Genomic DNA, 12,904 nt, shown 5'->3' with positions numbered 1-12,904 from the left:
CCTTTAATTTTAGGTATGCCACTGAAACAGGAAATCTTTAAAAACACCCTCTGATCTTAAAGGGTTTAAGAGATGCTTTCACTGTTATGAGCCTGTCTTGATTCTGAATTTGTGTGTATAGGATTCTGAAACTCCTCTAATCAAAGCAACCAAGATGAGAAACATAGAAATAGTGGAGCTACTTCTGGACAAAGGGGCCAAAGTGTCTGCAGTGGACAAGGTAAGACTTCTTTCACAAGTTCATTGACATACAGTAATTGAATGCCATGGTGCGACTTTTAATAGATTATACCCAACATTGAAACGTGGCGCTCTGTGCTTGCAGAAAGGGGACACACCTCTTCATATTGCAATTCGTGGCCGGAGCCGCAGGCTGGCTGAACTGCTCCTTCGTAATCCTAAAGATGGCCGTCTGCTCTACCGCCCCAACAAGGCTGGAGAGACACCCTACAACATTGACTGCAGCCACCAGAAGAGCATCCTCACCCAGATTTTTGGAGCCCGTAAGTCTGTAACTGGTCAAGCTCTAGTCACGAGCTTGACTATTGACCAACACTCTTCATGTTAATCTAAAATAATCAGAGACTTGCACTTTGCAATTCCTTATGTAAATAAGTAAACATACACTAAAGTACATGGCCAAAAGTATGTGGACACCCCCTTCTAAATAACGGGTTTACTAATAGGTGTATAAGATCAAGCATACAACCATCCAGTCTACTTGGACAAACGTATGACCTGTGTGTATTTCTGCCCCTCTCTGTATTGTCCCCTTTAGGACATCTGTCCCCCACAGAGTCAGACGGGGACATGCTTGGCTATGACCTGTATAGCAGTGCTTTGGCTGACATCCTGAGCGAGCCCACTATGCAGCCGCCCATCTGTGTGGGTCTGTATGCCCAGTGGGGGAGTGGCAAATCCTTCCTGCTCAAGAAACTAGAGGGTGAGTGTTATTTAGAGTTGCTCAGCTTAAACTAGGAAAGTGACCTGAAAAGGATATTTTAAAGCACAGTTTACCCGTGTTCAGCATGTACCAAGCTTTTTTAACTATTTCTGAGCTTGAAATGTTTAGTTCAGCTCCATTCTCTGCAACTGGTGTATATTTATCGGTGGCATATTTCTTTCTCAGATGAGATGAAGACATTTGCAGGTCAGCAGGTGGAACCTTTGTTCCAGTTTTCCTGGCTGGTTGTGTTGTTATCACTTTTGCTGTGTGGATCTGTAGCTCTGGTGCTCGGCTTCACTGTGGATCCCAAGCTGGCTATCGCCATCTCTCTCAGCATCCTGGCACTGCTTTACGTATTCTTCGGTAAGAAACAGTCTCATTATTCATTGTCCTAATGCAAATTCTGTGCTCATGATACTTTCAAAACATGATCTGTTGCTGTGATTCTAAACAGTTTTTTCTTCAAGACCAAGATTTCACATTGGACATTGGACAAATGTCAGCCCAACACAATACCAAAATGGTTTATTGTATAAAATTGAACCGAAAACACTCTTAAAATCAAACATTGAAATTTATTAATATTGCCATGAATTGTATATTCCTAACAATATGTACAATTATTAATATAATAAAAATGTCTGAAAAGGGAAAATTGGCAATATTATTTCTTAAAGAGATTGTTCACCCAATAATTAAAATTCTCTCATCATTTACGCACTCTCATGCCATCCCAGATGTGTATGACTTGCTTTCTTCTGCAGAAGACTTTCTTTTAGAAGAATATCTCAGCTCTGTAGGTCCATACAATGCAAGTAAATAGTGGCCAGAACTTAAAGCCCAAAAAGCATATAATGGCAGCATAAAAGTAAGAACTTTTAAATGTCAATTTTTCTCCCTGCCCAGTAGGTAGTGAAATGCACAAATAATGCAAATTTACAAAAATAAAATAAGAAGACTGTGGAAGTGAAAGTTGACATTTATAGTAAAAAAGGAATTATCTTGCATTGTATGGACCTACAAAATTGAGATATTTTTCTAATTTGTTTAGGTTCATCAGAAGAAGGAAAGTCAAACACATCTGGGATGGCTTGTGAATGAGTAAATAATGAGAGAATTAACATTTTTGTGTGAACTATTCCTTTAATGTCTCAGCAAACAATAATTCTAAACTATCCCATGCATTTTCTCCACCCTTTCCTATTTAATTCTCCACACTTGCCTGTTTAATTTGCTGTCCTAACTATGCACGATTGTATGGCTGCATTTGTTATTTAAAATAGCAATATTTTTCCCTGCTGTCCATGACCCTATCAAACCTGAAGCCCATGTTTTGGTCACGACCCACCAGTTCACCCACCACTGGTCCATACTGTATCTCTTGCTGTTCCTTGTACTCTATAATGCTGTAGCTTTTTAGGTAAAGTGAATGTATGTGTAAATTCTCCATCACTTCACAGTGGTTGTGTACTTTGGGAGCAGACGTGAGGGTGAGAGCTGGAACTGGTCATGGGTCATTAGCACCCGTCTGGCCCGACACATCGGATACCTGGAGCTTCTGCTTAAACTCATGTTCGTCAACCCACCTGAACTGCCGGAACAGACTACCCGTGCACTGCCGGTCAGGTAGATATGTAAACCAACATAAACTGAACTAAAACTAACAAGGCATAGAGTAAAAACTAAAATGATTTTATTAGAAGAAAGCCAAAAAAAATCAGGCTTGCTTTGATTGTGACTGTTAAGATTTAACTGATTGCCTCTTTTTTTTACATTTTCTGTCGACAGGTTTCTTTTTACAGATTATAACAGGTTATCCAGTGTGGGTGGGGAGACGTCCATGGCTGAAATGATCGCTACTCTTTCAGATGCCTGTGAGAGAGAGTTTGGCTTCTTGGCCACCAGACTTTTCAGAGTCTTTAAAACTGAGGACACTCAAGGTACAGGCAAGTTAACCATCTTTGAATATACCAGAGCTAATTCTCAGGTTGAACATGTTTGATTTTTTTCAATCTCTCATTTAAAAATGTGACCATGTCTACTCCCAGGTAAAAAGAAGTGGAAGAAGACATGTTGCATCCCATCCTTTGTCATCTTCCTCTTCATCCTGGCCTGCTTGATCATGGGGATGGCCCTACTGGCACTATTCAAGGTGGATGGCCTAAATCAGACAGTGAACGCAGTGCTGGTTTCCATGGCGAGTGTAGTTGGGTTGGCACTGTTGCTTAACTGTCGCACCTGGTGGCAGGTGACAGACTCGGTCCTTAACTCTCAGAGGAAAAGGCTGCACAGTGCCGCCAACAAGATGCACAAGCTGAAGAGTGAGGGCTTTATGAAGGTTCGTTTTACACTGGCTTTTACCCTTCTGCAGTTCATTTGGGTAACATATATATCTACCGGTACATAGAATCATACACAAGTGGTATTCATACACAGGATCAAATAATTTGTTATCATTTAATAGCTAAATTGTTTCAACATTAAAACGATAACCTACTTCATACATTTTGGTCCTCGTGATACTTCTCAGGTCTTAAAGACTGAAGTGGAGCTCATGGCAAAGATGGCCAAGACTATAGATGGCTTCACCCAGAACCAAACACGTCTAGTCGTCATCATCGATGGTCTGGACTCCTGCGAACAGGACAAAGTACTACAGATGCTAGACACGGTGAGAACATTTGCGGAGCCAGTTGCTATCTAGCCAATTGTGTTCCTCTAGCTCAACTGGTAGAGCATGGCGCTTGCAACACCATTCCCACTAAACGCATGGACTGATACAAAATGTATACCACAAATGTACTGTTAAGTCAGTTTGGATTATAGCTTTTGCCACAGTCTGTTACACTTTCATTTTCTGTAAATGGAACAGTCTATGTCTCCCTTACAAGCTTTGAAATCTCTTGCTGCTATATATATCACAAAAAATGAATTATTATGAGTTATTTAGAGAGAATGGTCTCTTAGAGCTGTCTTTGCAGATTGTCTAACAAAGACTGGCCTTCCTCCACTTAATGAACAGACCCATTGTTTGGCAGTATTATTCATTTAGTCAGTTGCATTGAGACACTGATCAGACTGGCATTTTCTTTTCCATTCTTTGTGTTCTTAGTGGTCTTTTTGCCCTAAATGTGATTATAACAAAAAAAAAAACTTTCTAATATACTGATTATGGAACTAGCTCATGTCAAGTGAGTGTTATCTTAAGTATGTTCTTAAGATGACTGCTGTGTTTGTATAAAAAGCACAAAAGTTTGATTATGTTGAATTTTAGACTTTTAGTTATTTGTAATTTTTGTGGCCTGCAACAACAAAGATCATTATTCGTAATTCTCCTCCTGATCAGGTGAGGGTGCTGTTCTCCAAAGGTCCCTTCATCTCCGTCTTTGCCAGTGACCCTCACATCATCATCAAAGCCATAAACCAGAACCTCAACAGCGTGCTGCGTGACTCCAACATCAACGGCCATGACTACATGCGCAACATAGTCCACCTGCCCGTGTTCCTCAACAGCCGAGGCCTCAGCAGTGCAAAGAAGATGTGTGCGCCCACTCCTGCTAATGGAGAGACTGGAACCTCTGAGGGTTTGTCTCTTATTCTGAAAAGCAAATATTAGGTTTCCTGCTATTTTAAATACAATGGACCTTATTTAGAGTAGTGCCATATTTAATATTTGATGGAAATAAAAATTAGGCGCTGAGAGATGGAAGTACAGTCTGTTCAAGGTTGTACTGTTCTTTCAGTTACAGTTGATGTTTACTATTTCAGTAGGCAAAAAACTCCAGAAAGCAAGTATGATCTGTGACCTTTATACAGCGCATGCCATTGAAGAGACTAAGTCTACCCCTCACAGCCTTGTTTTGTCATCTACCACCTGATCTATTAGCCAATAATATCAAAGCTGTTTCTTCCATATGCATTTGATTTATAAAGTGTAGCCAGATATTTGATATACTCTGTCTTTCTTGAAAACTTATAAACAACATAACTGAAGAGCAATGATGTGTTATATTATTTTGTTTCATTATGCTATAGGCTGGCACGAGGAGTTGGACAGAAAACTGTCTCAGAACAGCCTGGGTGAACAGACAAAATTTGGCAGTAAGACCACTCTAAACCGCAGGGTAAGTTGAATGAAAATGCTACTTTTTTCAGTCAACCGAAGGCCAAGTCTGCTGAAGGGCAAGCAACTGTCTACAGCTCTGTTCAGAGGGCCGTGTACAGTATATGACTTTATTAATAACCTAACATTAAGTGATCGTTCACCCAAAAATGAAAATTCATTATTTACTCTCCCTCATGCCATCCTAGATGTGTTTGATTTTCTTTATTCTGCTAAACACAAACTATAAATTCTCCTCCCTGCCCAGTAGTTGGCAATATGCACAAAGTATGCGGATCACCAAAAACAAGATTTATAGTAAAAAAGGACTTAAATATTGATCTGTTTATCACCACACCTATCATATCGCTTCTGAAGTTATGTATTTAACCACTGGAGTCGTGTTGATTACTATTATGCTGCCATTATGTGCTTTTTGGACCTTCAAAGTTCTGGACACCATTCAAGTGTGTTGTATGGACCTACAGAGGTGAGATATTTTTCTAAAAATATTTGTTTTTGTTCAGCATAATAAAGAAATTCATACATGTGATGGCATGAGGGTGAGGAAATTATGAGAGAATTTTCATTTTGGTTGAACTATCTCTTTTATAGTCATGTGAAATTTGTCTGGCTTTTGTAGTTGTACCATTTGGACAAACTTCAAAGCCAAAATTAATAGTTCTCAGCCTTTCGTATTTGCCAGTTTGATCCCCTCATTAGGTTAAGTGTCTGCAACACAGCTTGGTGTGCACTTGTTTTGCACTTTGTCTTACTGTAGTGTAATCCAATGACGCTAATATAATAACATGTTCTGCCATGTGATGTGGTAATACCACACAAAATTACTCCCTTGAATTTTTCCCACTATTTATTCCATAAAGTCTTTGATTTCAATGATAAACATTATTTAAATGTAACCTAGCTCATGTCTCTTCAGGACACTTACCGGCGTAGACAGATGCAGAGGTCAGTCACACGTCAGATGTCCTTTGACCTCACCAAACTGCTAGTAACTGAGGACTGGTTCAGTGACATCAGCCCTCAGACTATGAGGAGACTTCTCAACATTGTGTCTGTCACAGGTCAGTGATTCAAGCTTTAAGGGTTTTGATGGATTGCAAAAATTTGGGGTTTTTGGGAGTTCTCAAATTAGGTAATCACTAAAATCAAGGTGTTCCTACGGTCTTGGAAAACCTGTAAATATCAGGCAATTATAAAATCATGTTTTCCTGGCTTGGAAATTAAATAAAATCTTAGAAATGACAGAAAGGTTATGGATATCTCTATATCGATTACACAGTATACATACTATTATACTGTATGTACTCTTATGTAGAGTAAAACTTGATCACACGCTGTAGTAGTATCCTATTTGTGAGCGAATTGTTCTTTTGTGTCTGTTATTTTAAACGAATAGGTCAAACCGTTTCACAACTGAATTAAATAATTAATTTGTGAATCTGTCTGAATATTGATGATTTCTAATCATTCTTATCCCATAATTCCAAACAACTAGAAAAGTCATGGATGGTGCCTGTTCCTGTCAAAAAGGTGTACTTTTAAAAAATGAAATCAAAAAGTCTAAATATTGCTCATGATATGTCCTCTTGTTTAGGCCGCTTGCTGAGGGCCAACCAGATAAGTTTTAATTGGGACCGGCTTGCATCTTGGATCAATTTAACTGAGCAGTGGCCATATCGCACATCCTGGCTCATTCTTTACCTAGAGGAGACGGACGGCATTCCAGATCAAACTACACTGAAAACCATCTATGAAAGGTAATGTGATTTAAAGAAGCAGTATCATCACATGATGCTAAAGCTTAAAATATTCTTCAGTTAGACGTGAACGCTAGGCGTCTGCATACAGGATGCATCACATACATTTCATCATCAGCAAAGTGAATGTGCGCTGTACGAATTTTAAAACCATGAAGGCACATGTACTCTATACTCGCAAATATGTGCCTGGAATTATTTGCACTAATTAGTGGGTCCACAATGTGGCAACACTCACTGTTTGGCTGTTGCTTTTACAAAGAAGTGCCAGAATATGTAAACACCAGTGAACAACAAGATGAAAATGTAAACAACATCAACAGTGGATGTACATGTCAAGATGCAAAAAAAAAAAGGCTGAGCGTTTTAAAGTATAATCTGGCTGAGGGACATTGAAATTGATTGACATTTAAGTAATCACCACAGTTTTATTTCAAATTTGTTTGATATATATTTTAAAATTCCAGTAACATTTCTGTAAACTATAACTCACTTTGTTTTAAACCAAAGATCAAGAAACCAGATCATGGTGAAACTTCCAAAACTTGCAAAAAGTGTTTTGTCAATGTAATCTTGCATAATGCTTTTAGTCCTGAACAATTGTTGCATGTTTTTGCATGTAGTTCATTAGATAACACATTAGGGTCTTAGAAAAATTTCTCCATTGGGAGGCTTCCTGGAAACCAATAATGGTAGGCCACAGAATTTTGGATTAAGCCAAGGAAAGCAGCCCCAGATCATTAGATAGGCTTCCCTATGGTGATTAGTCAGATGATGCTATTCATGCAAGACTGGTCTCATTGCACAGATGCTATCATATCATTATGGGAAAAATTACCCTTGGAATGTACTGACATTGTTTACTTATTTACATACACTATGTACCATCCCAACAATGAAAAACATTTTATGACCTTATTGTACCCAAACATTAAGAGAGAAGTCAGTGTATCTGCAGGGTGTATTCTGACATTTTGAGGGGTTTATAGAGCATTTCTTAAAACTCTTAGGTCTGTTTAAGTGGAAACATGTGAATTTCGTGGTTTTATTAGGAGGTTTGGCCTCCAAAACATCGGTAATATTGCAGTATTGTGTTGACACTGGCTGTCTACACACTCCTTCCACTCTTAAAGCACTCCATGCACCAGTAACACAATATAAAATGAAGATATTGTGCTGCTCATGCTGAGTTATATTAGCATCATTTTCATTTTCAGTAAAACCATCACTGTCATTGTTTTATCTGGCAAGGCTTAATATAATTTATGCCAGGTTATATAAATACCAATCGTTCTCACAAAACCTTCATTGTTTTAGTAAAAGCATCAAGGCTGCACCACATATGCAAAAGTAACTTTAACAAACCTTAAATTATTAGTATTGTCTCATGTTTTTATACACTCGTTGACAGAATCTCCAACAATATTCCTACCACTAAAGATGTGGAGCCATTGCTGGAGATAGATGGAGATGCACGAAGCTTTGAAGTGTTCCTTTCTTCCCGTACACCAGTGCTTGCAGCTCGAGACGTCCGCACCTTTCTCCCTTGCACGGTTAATTTAGATCCCAAACTCAGAGAGATCATTGCAGGTAAATGTCTCTCTTTAAAAATATTTTGTTTGTTTATACACATGCACAGTAGCTAGAACAATACTGACTCCCATTTGTATTGCAAAATGAACACAAAGTTAATGTAAATCATATAGTATTACCAAACAGAATTGCAGAAATATTTACTTTTCTTACGAACATTATCTCCATCTTCCACTGATTGGTCTAACAGATAGTCCTGCCCAAAACTCACACCATTGGTTGAGCCCACCTTGTAATGTTAAAGGAATATTCCAGGCTCAATACAAGTTAAGCTCAATCGACATCATTTGTGGCATAATGTTGATTACCAAAAAAATTATTTCGAATTGTCTATCCTTTTTTTCATCCTTTTTTCATCTTTACATTTTTTTTTTTAATTTTTTAATTTTTTTTAAAGCAAATATCGGGGTTACAGTGATCAACTTACAGTGGAAGTGTATGGGCTCAATACGTTAACATTAAAATACTCACTGTTTCAAAAGTAGTCACACAATGTAAAAAAATCATGTCTTAACATGATTTTGGTGCAATGAAATCACTTATTAAGCTTTTTTGTTTAAAGTTATATACAATATTACAACTTTGTTGTCATGACAACGTACCGCTGTAAACTCCAAAGCGACAATTTAATCAACTTTACAGCTCAAATAATACATGCATTTTAACAGAAGAATTTGCTTTTATGCTTCACATTTCTGCCTTTAAACCCTCCAAAAATTGGCCCCATTTACTTACATTGTGTCTCATAGTAATCTTCTTTTTTTTAAAGGATGGGCAAGTTTTTTGTGGTAATCAGAATTATGCCCCAAATTTTGTCGATTGTATCGAACCTGGAATATTTCTTTTAGTTGGTCAATCAGAGCCACAGTTTTTACACTTTATGGGGAAATCAACCTACGAATGGTGTACTTATAGTTTTCTCTCCATCTTAAGATGCGATTGGAGAAAGTATTTAACTGTAGAAATTGCTCACTTCACCTTTAAGTAAAACTGACACTAACATTAACATTTTTGGTACATTTTTAATGTTTTTTTTTTGTGGCTATCATATAGTTTTATTTTTAATCTGGTCAGAAAACAGTGTTTATATTGTGTGTCTTGTACCAAATTAATGACAGCTGCTCATTACTGCTTTATTCCCTATCGAAAAGCATGTATTTCATGTACATATTTTATCTGTGTATTCTCTGCTCTCCTCATAGATGTGCGTGCTGCCCGGGAGCAGGTGAACATGAGTGGTGTCACCTATCCCACACTGCCTTTGCAGGATGGCCGCCCAGTATCGGTCTACAGCCAGCAGTCCTCGGCCTGCTCCCCTACTGCCTCCTACAATGGCCCGTATAATGTACCGGGTGTATCTCCTCAGCCCCACAGCGCCTATTTCAGCGGCATGGCTGGGCCACAACATCCATTCTACAACAGGGTGAGTATGCCCATACTGATAATGTAAGAGGGCATCCATTTTTGCAAAACATGCCTCTTATTCTTGCATTCTGATAACATTCATTTTCTTCAAAAGGCTTAAACTTAATCAGAAACGTCATGGTTACTGTTCTAACCTCCGTTCCGTGATGGAGGGAACGAGACCTTGTGTCGAATGTAGTGACACAAGGTGTCTTTATTGAGAGCCTCGCATACCTCTGAACTTGAGAAAAGGCCAATGAGAAATTGGCAGACAGAATTTGCATTTCCGTCTTTTTTTGCGTCTGTCAGTCAGGTTTTTGCACTGAGGAGCCGAGAATAAGGTACGGCCATTTACAGTGGTAGGTCTAGTGTCGTGGCAAGGGGGACACAATGTCTTGTTCCCTCCATCAGGGTACGGAGGTTACAAAAGTAACCATGACGTTCCAATTCTGTCACTCACTCGACGGTGTGTCGAATGTAGTGATACAAGGTGTCCCATTTAAAAGCGCCATGCACTGGCTCTGTAATCCAGTTCCAATCAAAATTAAAAAACTTGGGAGTAATTTTCGATTCTAATTTAACATTCGATCTTCACGTATGTAATACTGTTAGAGTTTCTTTTTTTCATCTTAGAAGTATATCCAGATTACGGCCCATGCTGTCCTTTCCTGTAGCTGAAAAATTAATTAATACTCTTAGTATTAATTAATACTAATACTGATTAAAAAATTAATCAGTTTTTTCTCGAATTGATTATTGCAATGCCTTGTTAGCAGGAGCATCAAAATCTATTCTGAACAAACTTCAGTGGGTACAAAACTCTGCCGCACGTATTCTGACTAGGACAAGACAAAGTGATCATATAAAACCCATTTTAGAGATCTTGCATTGGTTACCGGTTAAATTTCATGTTGATTTTAAGATTCTGATGTTGACGTACAAGGCATTGAATGGACTCGCTCCTCAATATCTCGCCGAGATTTTAATGCCCTACATCCCAACACGTAATCTTCGCTCTGCTGATGTCGGTCTTTTAGCTGTTCCGGTAACGAAGCTAAAAACAATGGGTGATAGGGCATTCTCTTCAGTCGCCCCAAAGTTATGGAACTCCTTGCCTTCCGAAATAACATTTGCACCATCTTTGAAAAGGTTTAAAACATCCCTTAAAACTCATTATTTTACGGAAGCATTTGGGTAGAGGTGATATTGGTGGCTGTTAATGAGATGTATATTATGGTCTTAATCTGTCTTGATATTTATTTATAATTTGTTTTTAGGTTTGTAATCTTGTGTGAAATATTTTGTATTGTGTGATCATGCCTTTTTATGTGTTTTTTTACTATTAATTTTGCTTATGTAAAGCGCTCTGAGAATTAACTTTTAAAAGCGCTATACAAAATAAAGTTATTATTATTATTATTATTATTACTAGACATGCACTGTTACGTGAACTGCTGACACGGGTGCAAGCAAGCTACAGCGTGCTAGAAGCAACTGTATCGGCTGCACAATCCTCCCCAACACCCCCAGAAAAGGTGTCATATATAGACCTTAGGTTCTCGGCACCCCTAAGGGGGGAACAGGCGACATGACTATCATGGGAGCAAGCCAGCCAGCCGTGGCCTTTTCTCTCTCTATGTTTCTCGTCATAGAGCATAAAGCCGAGATTCCATACGCCCAAGGAGCCTCTGGAACTGTTTTAGAGGAATCGCAGTGCCGGGCTCGAAGAAAGTTAAGCACCTGAGCACCGACTGTACACGCTCGTTTGTGAGGAGTCTAACTCCATGCAGAGAAAAGAGATGCTCTGAACCGGGGTGAGCTTGCTCTTTTCCCAGTTGACCTGAAGCTCTAGACGGCTGAGGTGCCTGAGCACCTGGTCCCTGTGAGCACATAGTATCTCTAGAGAGTGAGCTAGAATGAGCCAGTCGTTGAGGTAGTTGAGTATGCAGATGCCCGCTTCTCGTAGCGGGGCAAGGGCTGTCACCTTCATAAATACGTGAGCGGACAGAGACCTTGCATTGATATGCCTGGCCGTCGATCATGAACCGTAGGAAGGGCCGGTGTTGAGGCAAGATGGAGACTTGGTAGACAGTCTACCGCCGTGAAACAATCTTGATGCCGAACGCAGGTTAAAATCTGTTTCTGCGTGAGCATTTTGAATGGGAGTTTGTTTAAAGCCCGGATGAGAACTCGCAAGTCTAAGATTAGCCACAACCCACCGCTTTTTTGGGTACGATGAAGTAAGGGCTGTAGAAACCCTTCTTCATCTCGGCTGGAGGGACGGGCTCTATCGCATCCTTGAGTAGCAGAGTTGTAATCTCTGCCGTAAGGCGCTGGCGTTTTTTCCGCGCATTGAGATGGAGATAATACCGCTGAAATGAGGCGGGAGCCTTGCGAATTGAATCACGTAGCCGAGTCAGATGGTCCTGACCAGCCAACTCGACGGGTCGGATAGCGAAAGCCATCATCCAAGCTTCGTGTGAGGGGCACTAGATCGACGATCATTTTTGAAGTACTGTGTGGGGCTTCGCAGCGGCGGGGAGCAGGTAATAATGCGTTGGGAGGCAAAAGTGCGTCCCAAGGCTTGGGTGCTGAGAAATACTCAAAGCACTTACCTTGCTCTGCGCACCCGGCAGGGGGCGGGTTAGTGACTGAGGAAGAGGTCCTGGAGAAGCATCTTCGGAAGTCTTCGTCTTTGGGGATGGACAGTCATGGCTCCGGAGGTGAGGTAACTGCATCCGGGGAACTGGGCCTGTAGGATTTTGATGCCGGGGTGCTGCGGCACACACCGGCTGGCTGACCTAGGGTCAGGAGCGAAAAGAAAATAAGGAAAATTAAGATTTTCCTCCCGGCCCTCCACCGAAGGACGGAATTGTCCTGATACCAGCTCCGGAGCGAACATTTCACTGCATGGGTCTTCCATCTCAGGAGCACTTAGGAGCTTTCCGGGTCCTAGAGGGGGTCCTGGAGATGGGGAGCATACGCCACCTGCGAGGCGCTCGACGCTGGGGCTGAGAGCTGGGCCAGAGTTGAGGCAGAGCTGCGTGTTGCTTGGGCGGATGGGGACGCCCTCGGCGG

General features: G+C 40.3%; 1 protein-coding gene across 8 annotated transcripts in view; it reads left to right on the top strand.

Annotated features, from left to right (window-relative positions):
- The window catches only part of kidins220b (kinase D-interacting substrate 220b), a 36,149-nt gene that overhangs the window by 12,483 nt on the left and 10,762 nt on the right, over positions 1-12,904 (top strand). For 5 of the 8 annotated variants that reach the window (XM_052095758.1, XM_052095762.1, XM_052095761.1 and 2 more), the window contains exons 11-24: positions 122-220; positions 326-503; positions 779-943; positions 1,130-1,309; positions 2,407-2,572; positions 2,735-2,892; positions 2,995-3,284; positions 3,477-3,617; positions 4,293-4,530; positions 4,982-5,070; positions 5,989-6,133; positions 6,667-6,829; positions 8,241-8,419; positions 9,625-9,845. In XM_052095758.1, coding sequence (XP_051951718.1) covers positions 122-220; positions 326-503; positions 779-943; positions 1,130-1,309; positions 2,407-2,572; positions 2,735-2,892; positions 2,995-3,284; positions 3,477-3,617; positions 4,293-4,530; positions 4,982-5,070; positions 5,989-6,133; positions 6,667-6,829; positions 8,241-8,419; positions 9,625-9,845 — 2,412 coding nt within the window. The remainder of the gene's footprint in view (positions 1-121; positions 221-325; positions 504-778; positions 944-1,129; positions 1,310-2,406; positions 2,573-2,734; positions 2,893-2,994; positions 3,285-3,476; positions 3,618-4,292; positions 4,531-4,981; positions 5,071-5,988; positions 6,134-6,666; positions 6,830-8,240; positions 8,420-9,624; positions 9,846-12,904) is intronic. The other 3 variants (XM_052095763.1, XM_052095760.1, XM_052095759.1) reach the window with 1 other exon arrangement.

The sequence above is a fragment of the Xyrauchen texanus genome, chromosome 28 (assembly GCF_025860055.1).
Source record: "Xyrauchen texanus isolate HMW12.3.18 chromosome 28, RBS_HiC_50CHRs, whole genome shotgun sequence".
Lineage (NCBI taxonomy): Eukaryota > Metazoa > Chordata > Actinopteri > Cypriniformes > Catostomidae > Xyrauchen > Xyrauchen texanus.
Note: the sequence above shows the minus strand (reverse complement) of the source record. Positions and strands in the feature narration are given on the sequence as shown.